The sequence below is a fragment of the Octopus bimaculoides genome, chromosome 14 (assembly GCF_046866305.1).
Source record: "Octopus bimaculoides isolate indiv1 chromosome 14, ASM4686630v1, whole genome shotgun sequence".
NCBI classification, from domain to species: Eukaryota; Metazoa; Mollusca; class Cephalopoda; order Octopoda; family Octopodidae; genus Octopus; species Octopus bimaculoides.
Genome location: NC_142941.1, coordinates 37,959,105 through 37,986,604, shown reverse-complemented (window position 1 = coordinate 37,986,604; position 27,500 = coordinate 37,959,105). Strand labels below are relative to the sequence as shown.

The window sequence follows — 27,500 nt, the reverse complement described above, 5'->3', positions numbered from 1 at the left end:
TGATATATATATGTGCATATATATGTGTGTGTGTACATGTATAAAATAACAAAGGTGCCTATATGCAATATAAAACCAAGAAGGAAAATTCAGTTGTCACTAATTGTGACTAACAGTGTGGGGTAGCACCTACATCGGTAGAAATAAGAGCTAAAATCCCTTACAACCACAAAGAAACACATGTCTATGCACTGACAAAGGAAATAACTGCCCCATAGCAAGTGAGATAATCATACTAGTATAGTTTCACTTAAAATAAAAGCTCATCAATGGTGACTACTCCATCACCAAGCTTTCCCCATTCACTATACGAGCCGTGTGCTTTCGTGCAGCTCACTTAAGTTCTTCATGCTGGATACGTGCTCTCTCACAAGTGTCGATCCCCTCCTTAACCTGCTTCCTCCATCTGTGGCAATGACAGGCATTGTTCTCCCAGTCAATGTCCTGCATATCACAGACGTTTAATGAGGACTTGACACAGTCCTTAAATAGCAGCCTTGGTTTCTGTCGGAGTCTCCTTCCATTCACAAGTTGGACTGGACACCTTATTAGAATGAAGGATAGCAGGATTCCTAAGCAGATGCTATATGGAGAACATACATACATACATAACACGCTACTTAAATATAATTCTTGAGAAATTGGGCTTCTCAAAACCAGAAAAGAGAAAGCTGATTCAAAGAATACAAATTCAAGCCATTACTGGAACTGTAAAAATCTGTAAAACTTTCCAGAAGCTTATCATTTAAGTATATATGAGCATGTCTAGATATGCAAGTATATGCATGAGAAGACATGCATAAAACAAAACATACAAATTTGCGCATATACATACATATAAAAATACCCTGTTGTTGATGTTGAAATTCTAATGAAGGGGCCTTGGATCTAGGTTAGAAACCAGCTCTTTCTCTATTAGCAAGAAATCTTGAAATAAAATAGAATAATGACATACATACAAACAAACAGACAAACAAACGAACAAATGGCAGGTTCCTGTACAGCTGTTGTCGACTAATTTCACTCAATAATCAACCTGTAGTTACTGCCATGTTGTGAGTGAGATAGAGTTTAAGGCTACACAATAACAAACTGAACTCCATATCTATTCAGTTATATCTGCACCATCATTTAATTTCATCATATATAGTTTATTCATATGTCTATGTTGCCCCAGTCAGGGCATGATTTTATGGTTGACAGTACTGCTTTTGCAACATCAGTTTGTTGTTTTCCTGGCTGATTGCTTTAACATTTAGATTTTAATTGTTCAAAATCTAATCCAATTTCTTAGATAGATTTTCTTTCTGCAGTGATAATCAATTTTACTTTACTTTTCATATAATCACAGTTAATAAGGCTACAAAGCAGATCTTTATATAAATTAGAAAGTTAATAACATTGATAACTGTCTTCTTAAACTACTATCTAGCACTGAATGTCAATAGTCCTTAATATTATCAATAGCACTTTATTATTATCAATAGCACCTTATTATAAGAGGTGATAATAATAAGTGATATTAAGGTGGTAAGCTGGCAGAATCATTAGCAAGTCGAACAAAATGCTTAATGGCATTTCTTCTGGCTCTCTACATTCTGAGTTCAAATGCTGCTGAGGTTGACCTTGACCTTCATCACCCTTGAGGTTGATAAAATAAGAGCCAGTTGTAATCGATTAGTCCCCACTCCACCACCACCACCACCAAAATTTTCAGGCCTTGTACCTATTTTAGAAAGGATTACTATTATAAGAGGTCCACTTAGACTTTCATCTTTCTGATGTAAAAAAAAATATATAAAAAAAACATACCAGTCAATTTATTTGATGCCTTGTGCTTCAATTTCAAAAATTGTCACCCACCAACACATGCACTGAAACAACACTAACTATAAATTGCAAAACCACTACCACCACCACAACCAGAACCACAACCAAACCTGCTATATTACTTCTACAACAACAACAACAGGACAACACATAAGCCCAGTAACAAAGAATAAAAGGAAGAACAATATTAACAACAGCACAACAAAACACGCAAATAAAAAACTATTTCTCATCAACTTCACCATTATAGATGAAAACAACAATCAATTATAAATATGAAATAGTAAAGAGTAAGAATTTTTAAAATTCATTCCCAAAAGATATAACGACATATTTTAATAAAACATCAAATGACATTTATCATACACTCTTGGACAATTTCCCAGGGAACGTGGAAATTTTTAGAAAAGCAGTAAAAAAAGATATTATTACAAGAACCTTTTAAGGGACACCGACAGGGAAAAGAACGCAGACAACCTACCATTCTTGAGGATGAAGGTGAGTAACATCTCCCTAGTGTTTCCCCAATAAACATTGTGTCACTCAGAGTAGGATGGGTAGATGTACGTGGTCTCAGTTCACCTTGGAAGCATGGTCAATTGCTCAATAATCTCAAATGACTAGATATAGATGTGGCAGCCATTACAGAAACAAGAATTTCAGGCGCACATGTACTCAGCCCCATTTTTCATGTCTACAACACACACTTGTCTTGTGGTCTGATGAAATCAAATGGCGAAGTGGCAGTGCTTATCTGGAAAGAAATATGTATGTATGTACAGATGCTCTTTCTGGATCCAGGAGGTAAGTTAGAGGTATTGGATGGAAATAACAGTAAACTCTTTATGCATCCTGCAGGGTATGCTGAACCAACTTCCTTTTATGTCTAGAAACCTTCAGGGAAACATCCTACTCTTTGCTACTAGTTAGGAATTCGAATTGTAGTTTAGATGCATGATGAGCTTAACCCACAGAAGAAGTGGGTACAAAAGCTTTGAAAACCTGCACAGCTGTTTCCAGCTGTCTGATAGATAACAAAAGAACTTCTTGATTATCTTAGCACGAACTTGGAGCAATTACAATGGATTTTCCAGACTATACTTAGAGTACTTGTTAGGCTAGCTAACAGAAATAATATAGCATGTCTACAATTTAAACTTGTTGGCTATACAGTCTACAGTTTTGAGATGCCAACTCTGCCTTTAATCCTCTTGAGCGCAATAAAATGAAATACCAGTCAAATACTAGGGTCAATATAATTAACTTCACCTTCCCTTCAAAATCGATGCCCCTAAGCGAAGAAGTAGGATCGCCCAAGACATATAAATAGAGGTAGTCTAGCCATAGTAGAGGAGTTGAGTGACTGTTGAGTAGCTGTCGTGTAGCGGTTGAGTAGAGATCATCCAAAGGTGCTAGATAGCAGTAGCTTGAGACATAACAGTACCTCAATACTAGCATAGCTCATGCATTTATTATTATTATTATTATTATTATTATTATTATTATTAGGGATTGTCATAATTATTAAAGTATCAGACAAACTGCTTCATGGTATTTGTTGCTGTTCTTCATGTTCTGAGTTCAAATTCTGTTGAGATCAACTTTGTTTTCCACTCCACCGGAAATGATAAATAATGTAAGTACCAGTTAAGTACTGGGGATGGATGGTATTGACTACCCTTCTCCCCTTAAAATTGTTGGTCTTGAACCTGGATCAAAAATCTATCATTGTTATTATTATTATATTTATTATTATTATTATTATTATTATTAGTAGTAGTAGTAGTAGTAGTAGTAGTATCATCATCATCATTATTACCTCCACCTTAGTGAAGGCAGAGGTATTGTATTCAGTCGTGTTTGTTTGTTTGTCCATGGACAAGATATCTTAAGAACCGCTGGATGGATTGAGATGAAATTTTCAGGAATATTAGACCTCGTGACTGGCACGAAATGATTAGATTTTGGGATCAATCTGGTACCGGACAAGCATTTTGGATTATTTGTTATATTTACATTATTTTACATAAAGTATTACGATTTTATGTTGACTTTCAAGTCTTTCTCTGATTATCTCCCTTGAAAGGCATGCTCATGGTTTCCACGTAATTTATGCTGTTTCCAAAGTTTTATTTTCGCTTCTCTATTATTAATTTAACCCTCGTCTCTATCTTAGTAGAAACTGATGGATAAAGAAATCAAACTACATAAACAAACAGCAGCAAAACCGTTCAGAGATTAAATAACACTAACATATTCAGTAACAATAATAAATTTGATTTATCCTCAACAATTTTTAGTTTTACCAATTTTGAATATATTGCTCCTGTTTAAAGCCTCTTACCTACTTGACAATTGCATTTCTAGCTCTACCTTGAAGGAAGCTTTACTTCTTGGACTCACATTTTTGCGTGCACTTATGTTGTTAAACCTCCATTAACAGCACATTATGCAGGTCCTTTCCGTTTTCTTTCATGCTAGGATAAATTTTTTAGGATAAATTGTTGTTGTTGTTGTCATTAAGTTGGCAAACTGGCAAACAAAATGCTTGGTGACATTTCTTCCAGCTTTTCATTTTGATTCACATTCCACTGAGTTCAGCTTCACCTTTCACCCATTTGGGGTCGATAAAATGTGTACCAGTTGAGCGCTGGGGTTGGTGTAATCGACTTAGCCCATTCTCTAAAACTGCAGGCCTTGTGCCAAAATTTGAAACCATTACTATTATGATTATTAGCATTATCATCATTATTATTATTATTAGCATCAAATAAAGTAACCAAAGCTAGTTATTTATATTTGAATGTACTAAATAGGATAAATAAAACAATATCTATTCAACTATAACCTTAGCTATGCAGCCATGACTTTACCTCTGTTCCATGGACAGATTCAAATAAAATATCAATTTCTGTGTCTTAATCTCACCAAGTTTTATTGTAAAACTGCTCTGAAATGTATTTACAGCTGTTGCTAAACTTTACATTTTTCCTATATTTTCTTCTATGTTATCAGACAATGTTCTGTTATTATGACAAGTTGAAAACATTTGTTTTTCTTCATAGCAATTAATACGCTAGTGATTTTTGTGATGGAATTGACATGTTTCCTAAATCATTACATAAGATGTTACTTTTAATTATTCTAATGTGTATTCAAAATTTTTGTTTTATTCTAAAATGCTTTTAAGGGGGAATTATTAGTTTCCATTCATGATGTTTTTATTGAGGCTGTTAATCCTTTTTGTTTAAAACTGCAAGCTAGCAATCAAGCAAATTTTCCTCACAACATATCACCTTTATTTGAATGATCAGTGTTAACTAATTTAATGTCTGCATTTTTAATTAAATTTCTCTGCTAACTGTAACAATGCTTATGGTAATTCCTCAAGGTTACATTAATATACATAACCAAAAACCATCATTAAATTCCAATTCATTCTATTAAACTAATTCTGAAATCTTGAGAAATAAAATCTGTATTAAATATGCAATTCGTTTACCATAAATAATGTTATCTTGTTTGCATAATTGATAATGAGTTACCATCAAGTAAACATTGTCACCACTCTCACCTTAAGTATAAATTGAACAGTAAACAATTAGAACCCACAAGACTGCTATAAAAAATAATAAATCTCACTACCACAGAGGTTAACTCTTAGTAAACACATGCTTTCAATGCAATCAAAACTACATTACAAACACTGGCTTTCCGGTTTAGGGCTGGGAAAATTTCATCTGTCACCAACAAAGAACAAAACAAACTGTTTACAGATTTCAGATGAGAGTCACAATTACAATGAACCCCTGCTCCAACTTCTTAGACCATAACTAAAGAGATTAGTAAGAAGGCATTCGCTATTACACTCTAGCCTCTGCCTCGTCATTCTACTTTTTCTACCACTACTGTATTGGCCTCTATTCTAGAGTTTTCTTTCTCATTTTTCTCTTTTTAAATTTTTGCAGAGCAGAATATCATAAAGAAAGGGAACAAGCTGATAGCAATTGGTTTCTGTTACTGAGTTAGCAACAACATTGATGGCAATTATGATGACAATCAAATATTTTGTAGCCTTCACTTTAAATCTTTGGACATCAACAGAAGCAAAACTGGAAAAATACCAGAGTGATATCTGTGATGGCTTTGTGATAATAAAATCTTGAAGGGTCATGTATGTGAGAGACTGTTTGATTTTTAGTTTATAGTGTAATAACAGCTCAGCTTGCAAGAAAGACCCCAGCACTGCACACGGTAGGATGGATATTGGCAAAGGGAGAGAAACAAAGTAATAGAATTTAATAGAGAAAATGTGTTGGAAAAAAAGGCAAAGTAAAAATACAATGTGTGATTATAGAAATAAACTGAGTGTATGAAGAGTTTGTGATTTAGAAACAGAAAACCTAGCTTGTTCTGTGATATCACCATTCAGTTAACTCTAAATAACTCATCTCTTTACTCCACAATATCCAGGTTCAATCAACAACTATCTTTGGTCTTTCCACTTCAGAACATTGTTTTTCTGAAATTTCTTACCTACACTTTTATTTTATGCAACCATTCACGAGAAACACTAGCAGTATCAATCTGCCAGTCCAAGAAAACTTGTGAAAGTCATGAGCAGTTCTTCAGTCTGCAGGCTCAAGAAATGGTAATTGGTGTTTGATCTAATGGATTGAATAAATTAAAACTTTCTGTCTCTGGTTATAATTTTTTCATCTTTTACTTGTTTCACTCATTGGACCACAGCCATACTGAGGCACTGCTTTGAAGAGTTAACACCTCCAGTTCTTCTTTTTTTAAAGTCTGGTACTTATTCTATCATTTTCTTTTGTTGAACTGCTAAGTTACAGCAACATAAACAACCCAACACTAGTTGTCTTGTGGTGAAGATGCACACACACACGTACACGCATATATACATATATGTATGTGTGTGTGTGTTTGAATGTATGTATGTATGTATGTATATATAGACAGCTGGATTTCTCAGAGTTTCTGTCTACTAAATTCACTTACAAGGTATCAGTCAGCTCAGGGCTATAATAAAAGGCATTTGTTCAAGGTGCCATGTAGTGGGACTGAACCCAAAACCACATGGCTGCAAAACAGGCTTCTTAACCTCACAGCCAAACCTGCATTTAATGATAAGTAAATTCTCTTAAAATCAAAGTTAGAAGAGTCACAAAGAAATGATTGACAATTCTATACTAGGTAAGCACATCAAATGGAGAGATTATGAGTGATGGTAGAGTGTAGAGCAAGTGAAAGGTGTAGAATTAACTCAAATGCATCTAAAGGCTTTTGGTGGATGGATTAACATCAAGAAAACGATCTACCCATATGCTAATGGTAAATTTTTGTTTTGAATTTTAAATTAAATTTAAAATCTAGGAAAACTTTTGCGAAGATAACTAGAAAAAGAGATTAATTACCAATTCTAATTTATGGAACTTTAAAAAATACATTGGATAATAAGAAAACAGTAAGGTTAATTGCAGTGAATCATAGAGGAGTTAAAATTTCATATTACATCATATCAAATTTAATCTGAAACCACAAAGCCATTATTTATGATTATCAATATGATACATTAATGAATTCACTAAATATTCCCAGATATTTCTGGATTCGTGGGCATCAAAAATAGATCCTTAAAATCAAGTTTGGTCTTCTTTAGATTTTTTCAGAAATACATGATTCTGAATTTAAACTATGGTATTTTTACCATTTATTTTACTTACTGCAGCCATGCAGGGGCACCACCATGAAGGGTTTTAGTCGAACAAATAGACCCAGGACCTTTTTTTTATGTTTGGTACTCATTCTATTGATCTCTTATACTGAACCGCTATGTTACTGGGACATAAACACACCAACAAACATAGACACAAAGACAAACATACATAAATCTATACATACACACACACATACACATATATCTGTGCAACATCTATATTCCTCTCTGTGCCTGTGAAATCTTGTGTCCCTGCCATAAAGCTTTATTTTCACACATACCAGCTTAATTTAATTCATCCTTAGTTGAAAGACACTTATTGTTATGTCCTGTTATTTGTATTTGAGTAATATTCTCCATTTTCTTCCCGTCCTTGTTTTCATATACATTCGCTGCTTTCTTCCAAGGAATCTAATGCTCTTAGCTTAGTTTTTCGTTTCGGCTGGCCAGATTGGAGCAATCTCGAGTATAACCAGCCGAAATTGCAAAGATAATCTGGAACTCGACTGAGGAAAGAAAACTCTGAATGAACCGTCCTTGTTTTCTTTGTATCGTTTATCTGGATGTTTTGTTGTCTCTCTTTTGTATCACCTAATTGTCTGGATGTTTTGCGTTCTTGTCCCATTTTATATTTCATATATATATATATATATATATATATATATATATATATATATATATATATATATACAACAGGCTTCTTTCAGTTTCTGTCAACCAAATCCTCTTACAAGGATTTGTTGGCCTGAAGTGGAAGACACTTGCCCAAAGTGCCATGCAGTGGGACTGAACCCAAAACCATGTGGTTAGGAAATAAGCTTCTTGCCACACAGCCATTCCTTTTTTTCACCAAACTTTTGTTTTCAACATTATCAACAAATATTTTCAAAATATTCCAAAGATATTAATACTAATTAAGTTTCACTCATATTTGATATCTATGAAATTATGTGCCTCATTATGAAAGAAATCTAACTATACATTGGAATTATTTTTTCTAATCACTTTTGGCTGCAAAACCAATGATGTAGTTAAACCAAGGAATTTTTTTATACAACAAACTTTTCTTATAGCTAAATTCATTCTATGGTTAATGTTTATACTATAGCTCCATTAGAGAGGCAAACTGTTCTGATTTATTTCAACCCTACCTCAAAGCTAAAGTAAATCTATATTCTTATTCTACCAAAAAGGCAGGAAAAAAAGAAAAACAGTCCTGTAATATTTTTTACTCTGTACTTGTGCATTAAAAATCTACTTCATATCTTGTATATTTTTCTTCCCCTATTTCTATGTATCATAAACATATCAAACAGCCAGGCTATTATTATTTTCTGTTTCTAAATCACAAACTCATCATACACTCAGTTATCTCTATCGTCACATATTGTATTTTCCCTTTTTTTTTTTTTTTTTTTTTTGTTCTTTTTCCAATACATTTCCTCTATTAAGTTCTATTACTTTGTTTCTCTCCCTTTGCCAATATCCATCCTACCATGTGCAGTGCTGGGGTCTTTCTTGCAAGCTGAGCTGTTATTACATTATAAACTAAAAATCAAACAGTCTCTCACATACGTGACCCTTCAAGGTTTTATTGTCACAAAGCCATCACAGATATCACTCTGGTATTTTTCCAGTTTTGCTTGTGTTGATGACCAAAGGTATAAAGTGAAGGTTACGAAATATTTGATTGTCATCGTCATCGCTATCATTGTTGTTATTGTTGTTGTTGTTGTTGTTGTTGCTGTTATTGCTAACACTTAGTGGCTAATTGCTATCAGCCTGTCCCCTTTCTTTGTGACATTCTCTTCTGCAAAACTTAACAAACAAACAAACAAACAAATAAATAAATAAATAAATGAATGAATAAATCTAGAAAAGTTAGCAAAACATATAGCTTAAACTAAAAGTAAACTCCAGCCATAAGAGACCAAAAGCAGCCATTCCATTAAGCAATGGCTGATATCTTGCTTGCTTTATAAACCGCTATAAATATAAACAAATATAAACTGATATAAATTGTTACCAAATCTTATCAGTGTTTATTTTTTTCACATCTGCAGTATTGCACTGACAACTGGTTTCAACATTATTGATTGAATCCCATAAAAAATCCATTTGGATTATCCAAGACCCTATATTAGCGAATCCATTTCAGCTCCGGTAATGCCATTTTCAGCCATTTGCCAATTTTTTTACTTGCATGACACTTCACTGCCGCTCAAAGAAAGCATCTTTGCCCTGTTTAATTTCTCACAGCTGTACTAATATTGAATCACCTTCTCTGACAGATCAAACCACAGCACCAGCAACAACATGGTGATGCTTTTAAGTTTTTAAGGTGCACTTTCCTTGCATCTGCCACTTTTTTTTTATAAAAAAATATTTTTTGCTGTCTTTGTCCCTCTGTTTTCTTCTAGGGACAAATATATTTTTGTGTCCTTTTCATATGACCAGGTTTTAATCTAAAAAAAGGGGGTTGGGCAAAAACAACATTTTTTTCCTCCCCGTGTTGACATAAAGGTCAGTTTGCAATGAGCACTTCTCTTAAAAATCACATCTCCTATAAAAACATCATTTTCTGCATCACAATAAACACCAATATTTGATATGACGATGACGACGGCCACTACCACCACCATTACCACTACAACAACGGCATCCATCATCACCACAACATCCACCATCACCATCTGTAAAACAATCTTCTATCTTTAAACAGCATTGCAGTCTCGACCACTAGTATTGACAATGATAAAGTTCACCACAACCATCCTCCCAATACCAGCTCCTTTCACCATCACCACCACCACCACCACCACTACCAGCATCTCTTTCTTGTCAACATGGTTATCCTCTCCCCATCAACATTGCCATCATATCAATACCATTTCTCTCTCCTCCTCACCAAGAACCATTCTTCATGCCTTTTACCACCAGCACATATTGTCACAATACCATCTCCTCCCTCTTAAATAACACATCACCATCTCAATACTATTTCTTTTCTCCTTTTCCACCACCACCATGCCATTACCATTCTCTGCCCCCTGCCCTTATCTCATTGTCCTAATACCATCTCTCTTCCTCACCACTATGATAGTATTTATACCATTCCTCTTCTCCCCACCACCACCACCACCACCCTAACTAATATCTACCCTCCCTTCCTCTCCATATCAGCCATCTCAATACCATCTCTATCTCCTAAACACCATTATTGTCCTGATACCATCCTGATACCTCATCCTTACTCATAGGATATCTCCATCAGGACCACTGCTATGACCAAAGCCACCATCACCACCACCACCACCACTACTACAACTACTACTACTACTACTACTACTACTACCACTACCACTACTACTATTATCACCATGACCATCACTACCACTATCACCAGCATTATTGCAATCTCCACCACTACCATTACTACTATCGCAATCTGCACCACCACCATCGCTATCACTACTACTACCATCGTCATCACTAATACTGCTTTCTATGTCACCACCTCCACAAGCACAGTCACCACCACAACCACCATCACCACCGTGACCGCTACTATTACAACCAATACCACCACAACCAGCACCACTGCAAACAACGCCACCACTAGAAACACCATCAACATCATCATCAGCAGCAACACCATAAAGAAGGGTTGAAGCATCTTGGGAATTGTTCAACTCACTTCTTCTCACAAAACATATCATTTTACAAGAATATTTACTTTCATAAGAAACGACCAAATTATTTTCTAATATTTCCACAATCATTCATTGATTTGTTATGACATTATAAAATATTATTCTAATATTGCTAATTTATACTGATTAGGCACAGTTTACAGACATCCTATAATTTCCCTGTGACAGTCTAGCTCTTCATTGTTAGGGAAAAAAAAATAATGATGGTTTATTTTTCTATGCTTTAAATATTGCAGAATACATTGCAATACAATTGTTAGAATAGAATTGAATAGCTTTATGTATATATATATATATATATATATATATATATATATATATATACATTTTTGTTTTAATAAGGCAAACATATTGCAATTGGTTTTGAGTGTTTGAAAGTAATGGTGTATTAAATAAGGATAATGATGACGATGGTGGTAGTGGTGATGATGATGATAATGATGATGATGATGATGATGATGATGACGACGATGATGATGATAATAGGCTTCTTCACAATTTCTGTCAATGAATCTTACTCACAAGGTATTGACCATTGACCAGCCTAAGTTACTATGGCAGAAATACATACCTAAAGTACTACACAGTAGAACTGAACTGGAAACTTCAAACTTATGAAGTGAACTCTTAAACCACATAGCCATGCCTGCACTTATGTGTGTGTGTATATATATATATATATATATATATATATCATGTTAAATTATCAATCCTACACATTTTTTGCTCCCTCCATTTTTTTCAGTTTCACTCCATTTTTTTCCCTCTCAATCCTTTCTGTCGAAGAGCATTGGCACAAAATGCCTAAAACTTTTCTATTCTTTCCAAGCGTTAAACTACTACACCTGCTTGTTGTTCCCTTACCTGATTTCACCTAATTTCTGTCTGTCTCTTTCTCTTTCTCTCTCTCTCTCTATATATATATATATAAATATATATATACTTTTACCTTTTTATTCTATTACTTGTTTCAATCATTTGACTGCGGCCATGCTGGTGCATCGCCTTTAGTCAAGCAAATTGACCCCAGGACTTATTCTTTGTAGGTGTAGTACTTATTGTATCGGTCACTTTTGCTGAACTGCTAAGTTACGGGGATGTAAATACACCAGCATTGGTGGTCAAGCAATGTTCAGTGGGGTCAAATACAGATACACAAACATACACACACACACACACACACATATATATATATATATATATATATATATATATATATACACACATATATATATATATATATACATATATATATATATATATATATACACACACATATATATATATATATATATATATATACACACATATATATATATATATATTGCCAGTGCCCCTGGACTGGTTCTTGTGCGGGTGGCACATGAGATGCACCATTTTGAGCGTGGTCGTTGCCAGTACCGCCTGACTGGCTCCCGTAGGATTTTCGAGCGAGATCGTTGCCAGTGCCCCTGGACTGGCTTGTGCGGGTGGCACATAAAAGACACCATTTCGAGCGTGGCCGTTTTCGTGCGGGTGACACGTAAAAGCACCCACTACACTCTCTGAGTGGTTGGCGTTAGGAAGGGCATCCAGCTGTAGAAACTCTGCCAAATCAGACTGGAGCCTGGTGTTGCCATCCGGTTTCACCAGTCCTCAGTCAAATCGTCCAACCCATGCTAGCATGGAAAGCGGACGTTAAACGATAATGATGATGATGATATATTTATATACATATATATACACACACACATATATATATATATATATGTATATATATATATATATATATATATATATATATATATACACACACAGGGTGGTGCAAAAGTAGGTGTACAGTTATGAAAAAAGAAAATATGTACAATACTGATTTATTTTTATCAAAAAGATTAAAGGTTAGCCTCATTTATGATATTTTCAGAGTCATCTATTGTTATAATACATCTATCGTTACTATAATAATGCTTTTATCGTAACTGTTAATATTTTTGATATATATGAGTATTGTATGTTTACTTTATCCATTACTGCATACCTACTTTTGCAACCCCTATATATATGTGTTTATATACATGCATATATATATATATATATATATATATATATATTATTTATATACATACATATATTATATATATACATGCATACATATATATAAACATACATACATATATTATATATATACATTCATATATTATATATATACATTCATATATTATATATATACATTCATATATTATATATATACCTCCATACATATATTCATTCATATATTATATATACACATCCATACATATCTATAAACATGCATACATATATATACATCCATACATATATATAAACATCCATCCATATATATATACATCCATACATATATATAAACATGCATCCATATATATATAAACATGCATCCATATATATATACATGCATCCATATATATAAACATGCATCCATATATATATACATCCATATATATATACATCCATACATACATATACATCCATACATACATCCATACATATATCCATACATACATACATACATACATATATCCATACATACATATATCCATACATACATATATCCATACATACATACATACATACATACATATATATATCCATACATACATACATACATACATATATATATCCATACATACATACATATATATATCCATACATACATACATATATATATCCATACATACATACATACATATATATATCCATACATACATATATATATCCATACTGCGAGCCATGTACAGAGATGCGGCCAGTAAGGTGAGGGTTGGAAATGAGTACAGCAATGAATTCCGGGTAGAGGTAGGGGTCCACCAAGGTTCCGTCCTCAGCCCCCTATTATTTACCATAGTCCTCCAGGCAATCACAGAGGAGTTCAAGACAGGTTGCCCCTGGGAGCTCTTCTATGCTGATGACCTTGCCCTAATTGCGGAGTCACTATCAGAACTAGAGGAGAAGTTTCAGGTGTGGAAGCAAGGTCTAGAATTGAAGGGCCTTAGAGTCAACCTAGCTAAAACCAAAATCCTAATAAGTAGGAAGGTAGATAAAACACAAACCCCTTCAGGTAGATGGCCCTGCTCAGTATGTAGAAAAGGAGTAGGTAGTAACTCTATAAGATGTACCCGGTGCAAGCTATGGACACATAAGAGGTGCAGCAACATCAAAGGCAGGTTAACTAGCAAGTTAGTTTTTGTTTGTGGCAGATGTTCAGGTGCAATAAAGACTGCAAACAAACAGGAAACAACTTCTATCTCATTCCAGGGTGAAAAACTAGAGGTAGTCGATAGCTTCCGCTATCTGGGCGACCAAGTTAGTAGTGGGGGTGGGTGCGCTGAAAGTGTAGCTGCTAGAATAAGAATAGCCTGGGCAAAGTTTAGAGAGCTCTTACCCCTGCTGGCGACAAAGGGACTCTCACTCAGAGTAAAAGGCAGACTGTATGACGCATGCGTACGAACAACCATGCTACATGGCAGTGAAACATGGGCTGTAACTGCTGAGGACATATGTAAGCTCGCAAGGAATGAAGCCAGTATGCTCCGTTGGATGTGTAATGTCAATGTGAATACCCGTCAGAGTGTAAGTATCTTGAGAGAAAAGCTGAACATTAGAAGCATCAGTTGTGGCGTGCAAGAGAGACGATTGCGCTGGTATGGACATGTGGTGAGAATGGAGGAGGATAGCTGCGTGAAAAAGTGCCACACCCTAACAGTTGAGGGAACCCGTGGAAGAGGTAGGCCCAGGAAGACCTGGGCTGAGGTGGTGAGGCAAGACCTTCGTACATTGGGCCTCACCGAGGCGATGACTACGGACCGAGACCTTTGGAAATGGGCTGTGCGTGAGAAGACCCGGCAAGCCAAGTAAGATCGTTGCCAGTGCCCCTGGACTGGTTCTTGTGCGGGTGGCACATGAGATGCACCATTTTGAGCGTGGCCGTTGCCAGTACCGCCTGACTGGCTCCTGTAGGATTTTCGAGCGAGATCGTTGCCAGTGCCCCTGGACTGGCTTGTGCGGGTGGCACATAAAAGACACCATTTCGAGCGTGGCCGTTTTCGTGCGGGTGACACGTAAAAGCACCCACTACACTCTCTGAGTGGTTGGCGTTAGGAAGGGCATCCAGCTGTAGAAACTCTGCCAAATCAGACTGGAGCCTGGTGTTGCCATCCGGTTTCACCAGTCCTCAGTCAAATCGTCCAACCCATGCTAGCATGGAAAGCGGACGTTAAACGATGATGATGATGATGATGATGAGCTTCTTTCAGTTTCTATCTACCAAATCCACTCACAAGGCGAAGCTATAGTAGGAGACACTTGCCCAAGGTGCCATGCAGTTGGACTGAACCCAGAACCATGTGGTTGGTAAGTAAACTACTTACCACTCAGCCACTCCTGCACCTATATATATATATGTGTGTGTGTGTGTATAAAATTGGTATAGAAAAGTTATGAGTCAGAGGTTATGCAACCGTCTAAGGGATAATTGTATCCGTAGGTACTACTGGTGTATGACCTCACTATGTATATGCCTTGCTATAAAGTTAACTGTAGTTTGTAATTCAAATGGTAAAACCATGGCTTAATATATTCAGATAAAAAAAAAGAAATGGAGCAACAATTAACAATTAGAAGTTGATAATTGGTATTAAATGGTCATAGTTTAATTGTAATTCAAGAACATTTACAGCTGTTTCAGTTTGTTATTTCAAAATAAATTTGCATTTATCTTGTTCCATTTAACAAACATCATCAGAATGATATAGAGTTTATCAGAGGAATATAGATAGGGAAAAAAGGACAAAAGGAAAAAAGGAAAAAAGTTCGTTAAATCTTTAGGCTTACATTTTTGTGCCCTTTTAGGTTCCTCGTGTGTGTATGTTTCTTCAATTAGATGAATGGAGCAATAAGTGGAGAGAAAGATTAGTTGACCGGCATGATAGTCAAAGGAGTTATACCCAGTAGCAATATCCGGTGTTGTTAATTGTAATAAATGACACTGTTTGTGATCACTACATAAATCCTTATGATTACAAATAATGCCCTTGTTCAAAACTAAGGATGCTTTTAAAAAGTTAGTGCAATATAATGTATAAATTTGGGTTACATAAAAGAAATGATAAAAATATAATTTATACATTATATCGCATTAACTTTTTAAAAGTATCCTCAGTTTTTAACAAGGGCATTATTTATAATCATAGGGACTCATCTAGCAGTCACAAACAGTGTCATTTATTACAATTAACACCAGATATTACTACCAGGTATAACTCCTTTGACTATCACACCGGTCAACTCGGCATTTTCCCCACATATTGCTCCGTTCATCTAATTGTAAAAACATACACACACGAGGAACCTAAAAGGGCACAAAAATGTAAGCCTAAAGACTTAACAAACTTTTCCCTTTTTTCCATTTTTCCTTTTGCTTTTCATTTTCCTTTTTCTCCTATCTATATTCCTCTGATAAACTCTAAATCATTCTGATGATGTTTGTTAAATGGAACGAGATAAATGCAAATTTACTTTGAAATAACAAACTGGAAGAGCTGTAAATGTTCTTGAACTACAATCAAACTATGACCTTTTAATACCAATGATCAACTTCTAATTGTTAATTGTTGCTCCATTTCTTTTTCTTATATATATATATATATATATATATATATATATATATATATATATATATATCTTTTACTTGTTTCAGTCATTTGACTGCAGCCTTGCTGGAGCACCATCTGAAAGTGCCTTTTAGTCGAAGAAATTGACCCCATGGTTTATTTTTTATAGGCTGGTGCTTATTCTGTCAGTATCTTTTGTTGAACACCAGACCAACACCAGTTATCAAGCAATGGTGGGGAGCAAACACAGACACAAAGACACATGCACATAGATATATACATATACAAACAATGAGCTTCTTTCAGTTTCCATTTCCAAATCCACTCATAAGGCTTTGGTTGGCCCAAGGCTATTGTGAAAGACACTTACTCAAAGTGCCATGTAGTGGGACTGAACCCAGAACTATGTGACTGTGATGCCAACTTCTTACCTCACAGCCATGCCTGTGCCAATGCATATATTTTTACACACATAGACATTTACACATCTTTATGCATAAATATTTTATATACGCCAAGAGTTGTTGGGTTATTATTACTTGGCATATTTGCATATATGAATGTCCTCTGTAGTTGTCAGAGTAAAAGTAGAGAGTCTGAATAAGGTGAATAAGTATAAATAATAATTAGTATGACAAGACATGTAGAAATTGGTATCTCAAGGTAACTATATATTGAATTACTTTGAATATAAATATGCTTGTGTGAGTGTAAACATATGCATACATACATATATATGTACATATTTATATATATATATATATATATGGACACATTCTGATTGAACTTTCCAGGCATCAACATGTACCTACATGTGACAATGTAACATTTCATTCAATCAAGATACCTTTGGCCTGAAGAGTAACCTGCAGTATACACCTCACTTGGATATTTACCACTTCTGAGGTTCTGCTCACTGTGAAGCATATAGAGCCCGGATTTTATCAATTCCATTCAGTAACTCTTGTATTCTTTTTTGCACACCCAGCAACTCTGGTTGCCTACCATGATATATAGAAGAAACTTTTTTCAGCTTATCGTACTTCAATATGAAAAAAATTCCACAACCTTCTGCCCCAATAAACCACTATTGTCCCTGAAAGTTGTCTTTTTATATTTGCTATGGATTGCTTGAAGCTTTCTTCCTACACCTTGATCCCTGGATCATACATTTATATATATATATATATATATATGTATATTTATATATATATATATATAGTTGTAATATATATATATATATATACAAAAATACATATACATATTTCTGTTTATACATATATTCACACATATATCAATAGCTATAGCTATCTATATAGTTTGGTTTCAGTCATTCCAACTGTGTCGCACCCTTGGCAAGTGTCTTCAACTAAGGCTTTATGAAGAGATTTGTTCGATGGAAACTGTAAGAAGCTCATTATGCACACACACACAACACACACACACAACATACACACACACATACATGCATGCATGCATGCACGCACACATATACACATATAAATATGTGTGTGTGTCTGTGTGTTACAGTCTCCTTGCCTTGACATCATGTAATGGTTATAAGCAAGTGTCATCATCATGCAAGATTAAAATTTATTTTTCCAATAATCTCGTTATATGTTGAAAACATATGAACTGGCATTGCCAATTTCCAGTGAAAACATGTCTAGTCATGAGGACATATTATCTTAGTTGGAAACAGGAGAATGTTAGTCACAAGGAAGGCATTTCGCCATAGAAAATCTTCCTTTATAACTTCTGCTCGACCTATGAGAGAATCGAAAAGTGAATATTAAAATGTGTGTATATATATATATATATATATATATATATATATATATATTACGGAGATGCACTTGCATAGCAAGTGACCTGATCTGAGATCGTGTGCTGGAACGAAAACAATTGCAGCGTGGAAGGTGTTTATAAGCCATTTAAAATAACACACAAAATCCGTTAGATTCACTTCAACATTTAAATTTAATTTGTCAAAATATTTTCGTCGCTTTGAGACCGCGACCTGTTCACTGACAAAATTCTGTGCTGCACAGAATTTTGTCAGTGAACAGGGCGCGGTCTCAAAGCGACGAAAATATTTTGACAAATTAAATTTAAATGTTGAAGTGAATCTAACGGATTTTGTGTGTTATTTTAAATGGCTTATAAACACCTTCCACGCTGCAATTGTTATATATATATATATATATATATATATATATATATATATATATATACACATATATATATATACACATATACACATATACATACATATATATATACACACACACACACACGCACACATTATAATAATGGCTAGTCCACATTACCCCATAAGGAGCATAGGAACAGTTTCTGGTTTCTCTGGTATATATATTCTGCATTGGATAGGATGCCGGTCCGTCGCAGTATTACTCATTTTTACCAGCTGAGTAGACTGGAATAGCATGAAGTGAAGTGTCTTGCTCAATAACACAATGTATCACCCGGTCTAGAAACCAATCCCAAATTCTTACAATTATGAGTCCAACACTCTAACCACTATGCCATGCACCTCTACACATATGTTGATAATACTAATAATAATTAGCACATCCAACTTAGATTGGATGTGTTGTCTAGATTGCCTTTAACCCTTTTGATACCAACCCACATGAAAGTACCTAAGACTCTGTAGTACAAATGTCTTGTTTTCAATAGTTCTGAAAACAAACCTGAGTCACCAAACCTTAGTCACAATTTATGTTCCTAACACTAGTTTAATGATAACTAAAGTCAATTTACTAATTTCTCTGTTATATTTAAAATTAATTGAAAGAAACACAGTGCATCTCAACAGAAATATGATAACTAAATTGTTAATCTGAAATCAACATCTACAGATCTTGAAACTCATTATTGAAAGGACATGCAACTGCTTATTCTGACCATAAGTGTTTGACTTCTGAAAATGAACTCAACTAGGGTCGAGATCAAGTCAAATTAATCCCGTTCTTTCTGTCTGTGGAAGAGATAAGAACAAGCATTTGTCTAAATTTATCCAAAGACACCTAGCTTCAGCTAGAAAAAAAAATTGTTAGGCTTATCTATTATGCAGTTAAATTATCCACATATCCGATTTGGGAATCAAGATAGTAGATTGATTGGATCATTAGAACATGAGATAAAATGGCTTGTACCTTGCAGTATTTAGCTGTAGCTCATTACATTCTGTGTACAAATTCTGCCACAATCAACTTTGCCTGTTATTCCTCCAGAGTTGATAAATTAGGCACCAATCAATTTTTTTATCTTGAGTCTAATTTAGAAACAATGTGGTGATAAATATGTAAAACTTATATGAAGCTCAAAATTTGTTTCAAATTATCATATTTTACCAACGCCTTTTTTCCATCATTATTACCATCAAGCTCCTCATCAATACCACCACCCACCGCAACTACCACAATCATTATCATCATAGTTATCTTCATCATCATCATCGTCATCATCATGAGTGGTTCCCAATTAGGGTCCATATGACCCATATGCAGGGATCCATATAAAATTTTGTTGCTAAAGCTTATGTGCAATAAACTGTTCATACTTCTAATATGCACAAAATATTTTTAACATATAACCTAATAACATTTGATTATGAAAATGTAATAGGAATTCTTTAAACATTGAATGTCTTTGACAGTCCACCTGAGTAAAAGAGGAATCAAAGGTGGCTTTGCAGTGGGATTGAAACCCAAACTTTATGGTTGCAAAGCAAATTTCTTAACCATACAGCTAAGCTATGCCTATGCTAGGAGAGTGAAATGGCTTCACTTAATGAAATTGAATCCATACTACATTGAGTGACTCCATTATTGGCTGTTATTTCATCAACTTCAGAGTGATGTAAGACAGCTTCAACTCCAGTGGGATTTGAACTCAGAATGGAAAGTGTTGTTGCTAAATACCCACAAGGTACTTAAACATTTACTTACACCCACCATAAAATTCTTCAAGTAAATCATGTAAAGCCATAGATATGATGTAAACTGTTGATTCATGATCCTTCTGCTGTATGGAATGTCAAGATGAGTTCAGTGATGAATAAAACTTTCATAAACGCACACACATGCACACACACACACACACACACACACATACATACGCATGCACACATGCACACACACACTCACACAATCATATATAAAAGTACTGTGTGTGTGTGTATTAAAGTACAAGTTAGTATAGACAAACAGACAGACAGACAGACTGACAGATAGATAGATAGATAAATAGATAGAGACAGGCAAACAAACAGTTAGATAGATAGATAGATAGATAGATAAACAGTTAGATAAATAGATAGATAGATAAACAGTTAGATAAATAGATAGACAGACAAACATCAGACATCAAACAGACAGACAGATGGATAGATAGATCGATTGATAGATAAATAGACTGATGTATATATGTAAAGTGTACAACAGGTAACCAAATCAGGCTCAGTTGAGGGCTCCACCAACTCTGGTATCCTGTATAGTGAAGATGTGGGTCACCAAACTTGGGATAGGTAAGAGCATGGAGCACAAGCCAAATGTGAGAAAAAGGGCAAAATAAGCAAAAAAACTGGTTTAGTATTCAAAGCATTATAGGACATTCATGCATTTCAGTAAAACACTGAAATAATTACACAAGTGGAGACATTATACAATCGTGCATTTCACCTCATCAGTTTCCAATCATAAATACAATACTCTATGTTGAAGCCCCAAATATATACATTTTTCACCATTATGCAACTGATCAAATTTCACAGGGCATATAAATAACAGACAAAGCATCACATCAAGTAAGTCAGAACAATACCATGCTTCAAGAAAGCCAAAAATTGAGAACTCCCTCTGTCTCTCTCTGTATATATATATATTTTCTTTTATTCTTTTACTTGTTTCAGTCATTAGACTGTGGGCATGCTGGAGCACCACCTTCAAATATATATACATGTATATATATATATATATATATATATATATATATATATATATATATATATTTACTTGGATGCTTCAGACTACCCCTGAAGGATCGAGGCAAACCTACCACTTATCTATATATATATATATATATATATATATATATATACATATATATATAAAGGAGACCACTAGGTGGACTGCTAATGTGCTAGAAGATCACATGTAATGTGTCTACTAAGACCGAATTGTTCTCACAAGAAATTTAGCGATATAACAAAAACGTATTCGGGCAAGACAAGTGAAAATTACATAAAAAAATACAATTATCTGCAAACTAGTTTCGAAATTAAAATTTTCTTACCGAAAATATCTGTTTCTCATCAGTACAGACTGTTGAATAAGTACAATTTACAGAATCGCATACTAGTTGTATGCCACGAGGGGAGCACGTGTACACAGTTCTGTTAAATTATACTTATGCTAAGATTCAAAAGTCTTCGTTTTTGCGCGCTAAATCTGGAAATATCTCCGCAGAAAAAGGTTTCCGCATCGAATATACCAACTTTGAGAATTTGGTTATGGATAATTAAATTAAAATAAGAGAGTATATATATATATATATATATATATATATAGGTGTGTTCATTAAAGATTTTCCCTAACCCACTTCCGTTGAGGCAGAAAATGGAACTTATGCAGGTATAATCATATATGTCTCTATATATCACATTGTAAATTGCAGCTTTCCACTAGCATTTGTTTGACTTTTACGGCTGGTGAAGTGGACTAAGGTGTTATAATCGAGGCAGTTGAATGCAGATTAGCGATCAGGTTCTTATACTTGAAAGGTCGTACACCAAAAGAGACTTTCAATGAGATGAAAGAAGTTTATGGTAACAATGCACCATCATATGATGTAGTCAAGCACTGGCATCGCCAGTTCAAATGTGGTTGGACATTGGTGGAAACTAATCCTATTCCTGGACAACCACATTCCACCATTGATGATGACACAATCCATTAAGTTGTCTTCCACATGTACAATGGATTCCTAGGATGTTCACCCCTTTTCAGAAGTAGGAACGAGTCAATTGCTCCCAGGCTATTTTGGCAATGCGCCAAGAAAATGAGGAGGACTTTTTCAGCAGACTTATCACACAGGATGAAACTTGAGTCCATCACTGTGATACTGAGACTACAGTCCAGTCAAAGTAATGAAAGTATGATAACTCACCACCTCCAAAGAAGGCTCGTGTCCAACTCTCAGCAGGCAAGGTAATGCTCACAATTGTTTGGGACCAGTGCAGAGAAGTGATGATGGATTTTCTGGCAAAGGGCACCACAATTAATAGGGCATATTATGCTTCTCTGCTGCAAAAATTGTGGGACACTGTCAAAGCAGAGAGGCATGGCATGCTGACGAAAGGAGTCCACCTCCTCCAAGATGCCCCAGTTCACAATTCACATGTTGCCCAGATGAAAGCACACTCCTGTGACTATGAAATCCCTTCTCATCCTCCTTACTCTCCCAATGTCACACCATCTGACTTCCACCTCTTTCCAACCATGAAGTCTTTTTTGAAGGGGAGGCGCATTTTGGATGATGATGAACTTATATATATATATATATATATATATATATATATAGTTATAGTATATTCTGTTAAGAACATAGTAGAGTACAGTATAAGGCTTGTCCACTTTCAGATTTCACCCTGTACTATACAGTAGTAGTATTATACGTACTTCCAGGTTTGCGTTTCGGCTTCGTGTGTGAATAGATAACTGAAAAATGTTTTCCCTTCTTGTTGACTCCAAATATTTTCAATTATATATATATATATATCATTCTGTCTCACTTTTTGGTTTTGATAGAGCTGAATTCCTTGATGTGATGCTATTACTGTAAGTATATAAGTAAATATCTGCATGTATGTATATAAACATGTATGCATGTACACATGTATATTTATATATATATATATATATATATATATATATATATATATACATACACACACACACACACACACATACACACATATATACACACACACATATATATACACATGCATATAACATATGCATATATCTATATGAGTGTGTGCATGGGTGCATGCATGTGTGTCTGCGTTTGTGAAATAGATAGACAGAAAACGAATAGTTATATAAGGAAAGAGAGAGAGAGAGAGAAAGAAAGAGTGAATGAGAGTGAGTGAGAAAGAGTGAGTGAATGAGAGTGAGTGAAAAAGAGTGAGAGAGATAGTTATATATACACACAATTGTACACACACAAACACATCCACAAAACATAGAAAACCAATATACCAATGCACTTTATCTCTAAGAGGATTCAAACATCTTATTGTTCACATAGGGAGATTGTCTTCTTTATGAACTCATAACTAACACTTGCTTTAATATCATTCATGCACGCTTTTACAAATGATAACCACACCCTACATATTCCTTCTGGGTGAGCTTACAGATGATCACTGTAGTGATATTTATGTTAAGTAGTGCGGAATTATTTAAAATGGTTCCTTTTGATTTGGTACCAAAATAAGCTTCTGACAGACTTAAGTTAAGAAAACAAAAGAACAATACATGAGACGCTAACTTGCAGCTCCATTTGAACAGTTGACTGTCTTAGAATTATCAAGATACTAAATTTCTTGTTCCTGTGTTATTACAAAGGATATGTTATGTTTCATATGAAGATGCTTATGAAGATGCTTAATATATACATGCATACTTATGTGTCTTTATCTTTTATTGTTTATTTGTTTCAGTCATTGGACTGTGGCCATGCTAGAACATCAAGTTGAAGTGTTTAGTCAAACAAATAAACCCCAATACTTCATTTTCAAGTCTGATTTTTATTCTGTCAGTATCTTCTGCCAAACTGCAAAGGTACAGAGATGTAAGCAAACACTGAGACATACATACACACATACATTCATACGTACACACATTCATGATGGGCTTCCACACAGTTTCCATCTACCAAATTCACTTACAAGATATTGGTTGGTCTGGACTATAGTAGAAGACACTTGCCTAAAGTGTCATGAAGTACTGAACCCAACACCCTATGGTTGCAAAACGTGATCCTTTATCACACAGCCATGCCTGTACCTACACACCCACACATACATATGCATGCATATATATCAGGTTGAGTAAAAAGTAAGAGACATTCTGAGCCATAAAGAACTTGTACTGAATTTTTGCAGAGATTTGAATTTTTTTAACCATTTCTTTTGCAGTTGTCTGATAATACAGATATAGACTTGCCCAAATGCATCAATAAATTAACATTGATATTTTTTTCACCATTGTTACAATAATCTGAAATGGAACTGTCAAAGCACGATATTCAAGCAATTTTATCATTTACAGTCAAAAAGGACCTAATGCAGCTGAAACTGTTCATGATATCAACGAAACATTTGGTGAGAAAATGACTGTGAGTGGTCAGCTCGAAAATGGGTTAAACAGTTTCGCAGTGGAAACCTGAGCCTTGAAGATTATGAGTGCAGTAGATGCCCATCTGTCATCGATGATGGTCAATTCAAAACCATCATTAAGAAAGATCCACCTAAAACCACTCGAGAACTGACAAAAGAACTTCAAGTTAGTCAGAAAACTACCTGCAACCATTTGCATGTGATCAGAGAATCAAAAAAGCTTGACAAATAGGAACTACGTGATTTGAATGAAAATCAGAAAATGCGCAGATATGAAATTTGCTTCTCGCTTCTTCTCTGTAACCAGACCGATCCATTTCTAGAATGTATCGTAATTTGCGATGAAAAGTGCATTCTGTGTAATAATGGAAAACTTTCTTTGCAGTGGCTGGACCAAAATGAAGCACCGAAAACCTTCCCTAAATCTGAGCATTTTATAAAATGAAGGTTATGGTGACTGTTTGGTGATGTACTGCTGGACTCATCCACTATAACTTCTTAAAACCCAGAAAAACCCTTACTGCAGAAACATATTGCCATGAAATTGCCAAAATGGATGACAAACTGCTGCTCCTCTGTCCCAGACTGGTCAACAGAAGAGGGCCAATCATTCTTCATGACAATGCTTGACCACATGTTTCCCTAATGACACTCCAGAAGTTGAGGGAACCTGGCTACAAAGTTCTTCCCCACCCAGCTTATTCCCAAGACCTTTCTTCTACTGACTATTACTTTCTACTGACTATCACTTTCCTGCAGGAGGAGTTCAAAAATCAAACCAATGCTGAAAGTGCATTCAAAGAGTTCATCAGCTCCAAAACACCAGATTTTACCAGAATAAACAAACTTGTAACTCAATGGCAAAAATGTGTTGAATGTAATGGTACTTACATTGATGAATAAAATTTCTGCATTGTTGAAATATATTGTCATGAATTTCATGTTTCAAAACGTTGCTTACTTTTTACTCAACCTGATATATATATATATATATATATATATATATATATATATATATATATATATATATATATTTATATACATGAATATCTATCTATCTATCTATCCATCTCTCTCTCTCTATCTATCTATCTATCTATCATCATCATCGTCATCATCATTTAATGTCCGCCTTCCATGCTAGCATGGGTTGGACGATTTGACTGAGGACTGGTGAAACCGGATGGCAACACCAGGCTCCAATCTAATTTGGCAGAGTTTCTACAGCTGGATGCCCTTCCTAACGCCAACCACTCAGAGAGTGTAGTGGGTGCTTTTACATATATATATATATATATATATATTCTGTGCTTGTGCCATGTAAAAAGCACTAAATCCATTCTGCTGAGCGGCTGGTGTTAGAAAGAGCATCCAGCTGTAAAAATCCTACCAAACAGTCACTGAAGTTTGGTGCAGGCTTCTGCCTGGCCAAATCTTGTGAATCCATTTCACCCATGCCTAGCATGGAAGGCAGATGTTAAACAATGACGATAATGATAACGATGATGATATGGTGATACAAACAGGAAAAAGGTAGAATTCAAATTGAGTCTATGTATATCTTCATTACTATTTAGCAGAAGCAACAGAGTGACTCAAGATCTAAGAGTTTTCATGCATCAGCACTTATCAAACTAATAACAGGACCCTTCAATTAGTTTGATAAGTGCTAATGGACGAAACTCTCAGACCTTGAGTCACTCTGTTGGTTCTGCAAAATATTGATATATATATATATATATATATATATATATACAGACACACACACACACACATTTATAAATGTACATGTATATGAGACTTTGGAGGAAGACATAATCCAGTGACCCTTTAATTCCAGTCAATCTTTCCTACCCATGCCAGTATAAAAGCAGACATAAAATGATGACAATGATGACGATGATGGTATTAGCTTAGAAAAATACACACATGAACAAACAGAGTACTTTCCTCTCTTCATATTTTTATGTCTATCACTATACTATAACTTTGTTCAGTACAATACTGTTAACTTGCATATAATACAATACTGTTACTTTTTATAGTACAAATAGCATAGTGAGAATGGCTAAGTTAACAATTGCAATGCATTAATCACAGAATATTACAAGATATTCCAGTATTGTAACAATATTTCTTTCAGCAGCTTCACATGCAAACCATTACAA

General features: G+C 34.9%; 1 protein-coding gene across 4 annotated transcripts in view; it reads left to right on the top strand.

The window, feature by feature from the left end:
- LOC128249436 (protocadherin alpha-6-like) overlaps positions 1-26,254 on the top strand; it is a 179,244-nt gene extending 152,990 nt beyond the window's left edge. For 3 of the 4 annotated variants that reach the window (XR_016244379.1, XM_089363275.1, XM_089363276.1), the window contains 2 exons: positions 23,738-23,767; positions 24,655-26,254. Coding sequence is in view for 3 of the 4 variants with exons in the window: in XM_089363275.1 (XP_089219401.1) it covers positions 23,738-23,757 (20 nt within the window). In the remaining variant the exon portion in view is untranslated. The remainder of the gene's footprint in view (positions 1-23,737; positions 23,768-24,654) is intronic. The other variant, XM_089363277.1, reaches the window with a different exon arrangement.
- Positions 26,255-27,500: the final 1,246 nt, after the last annotated feature.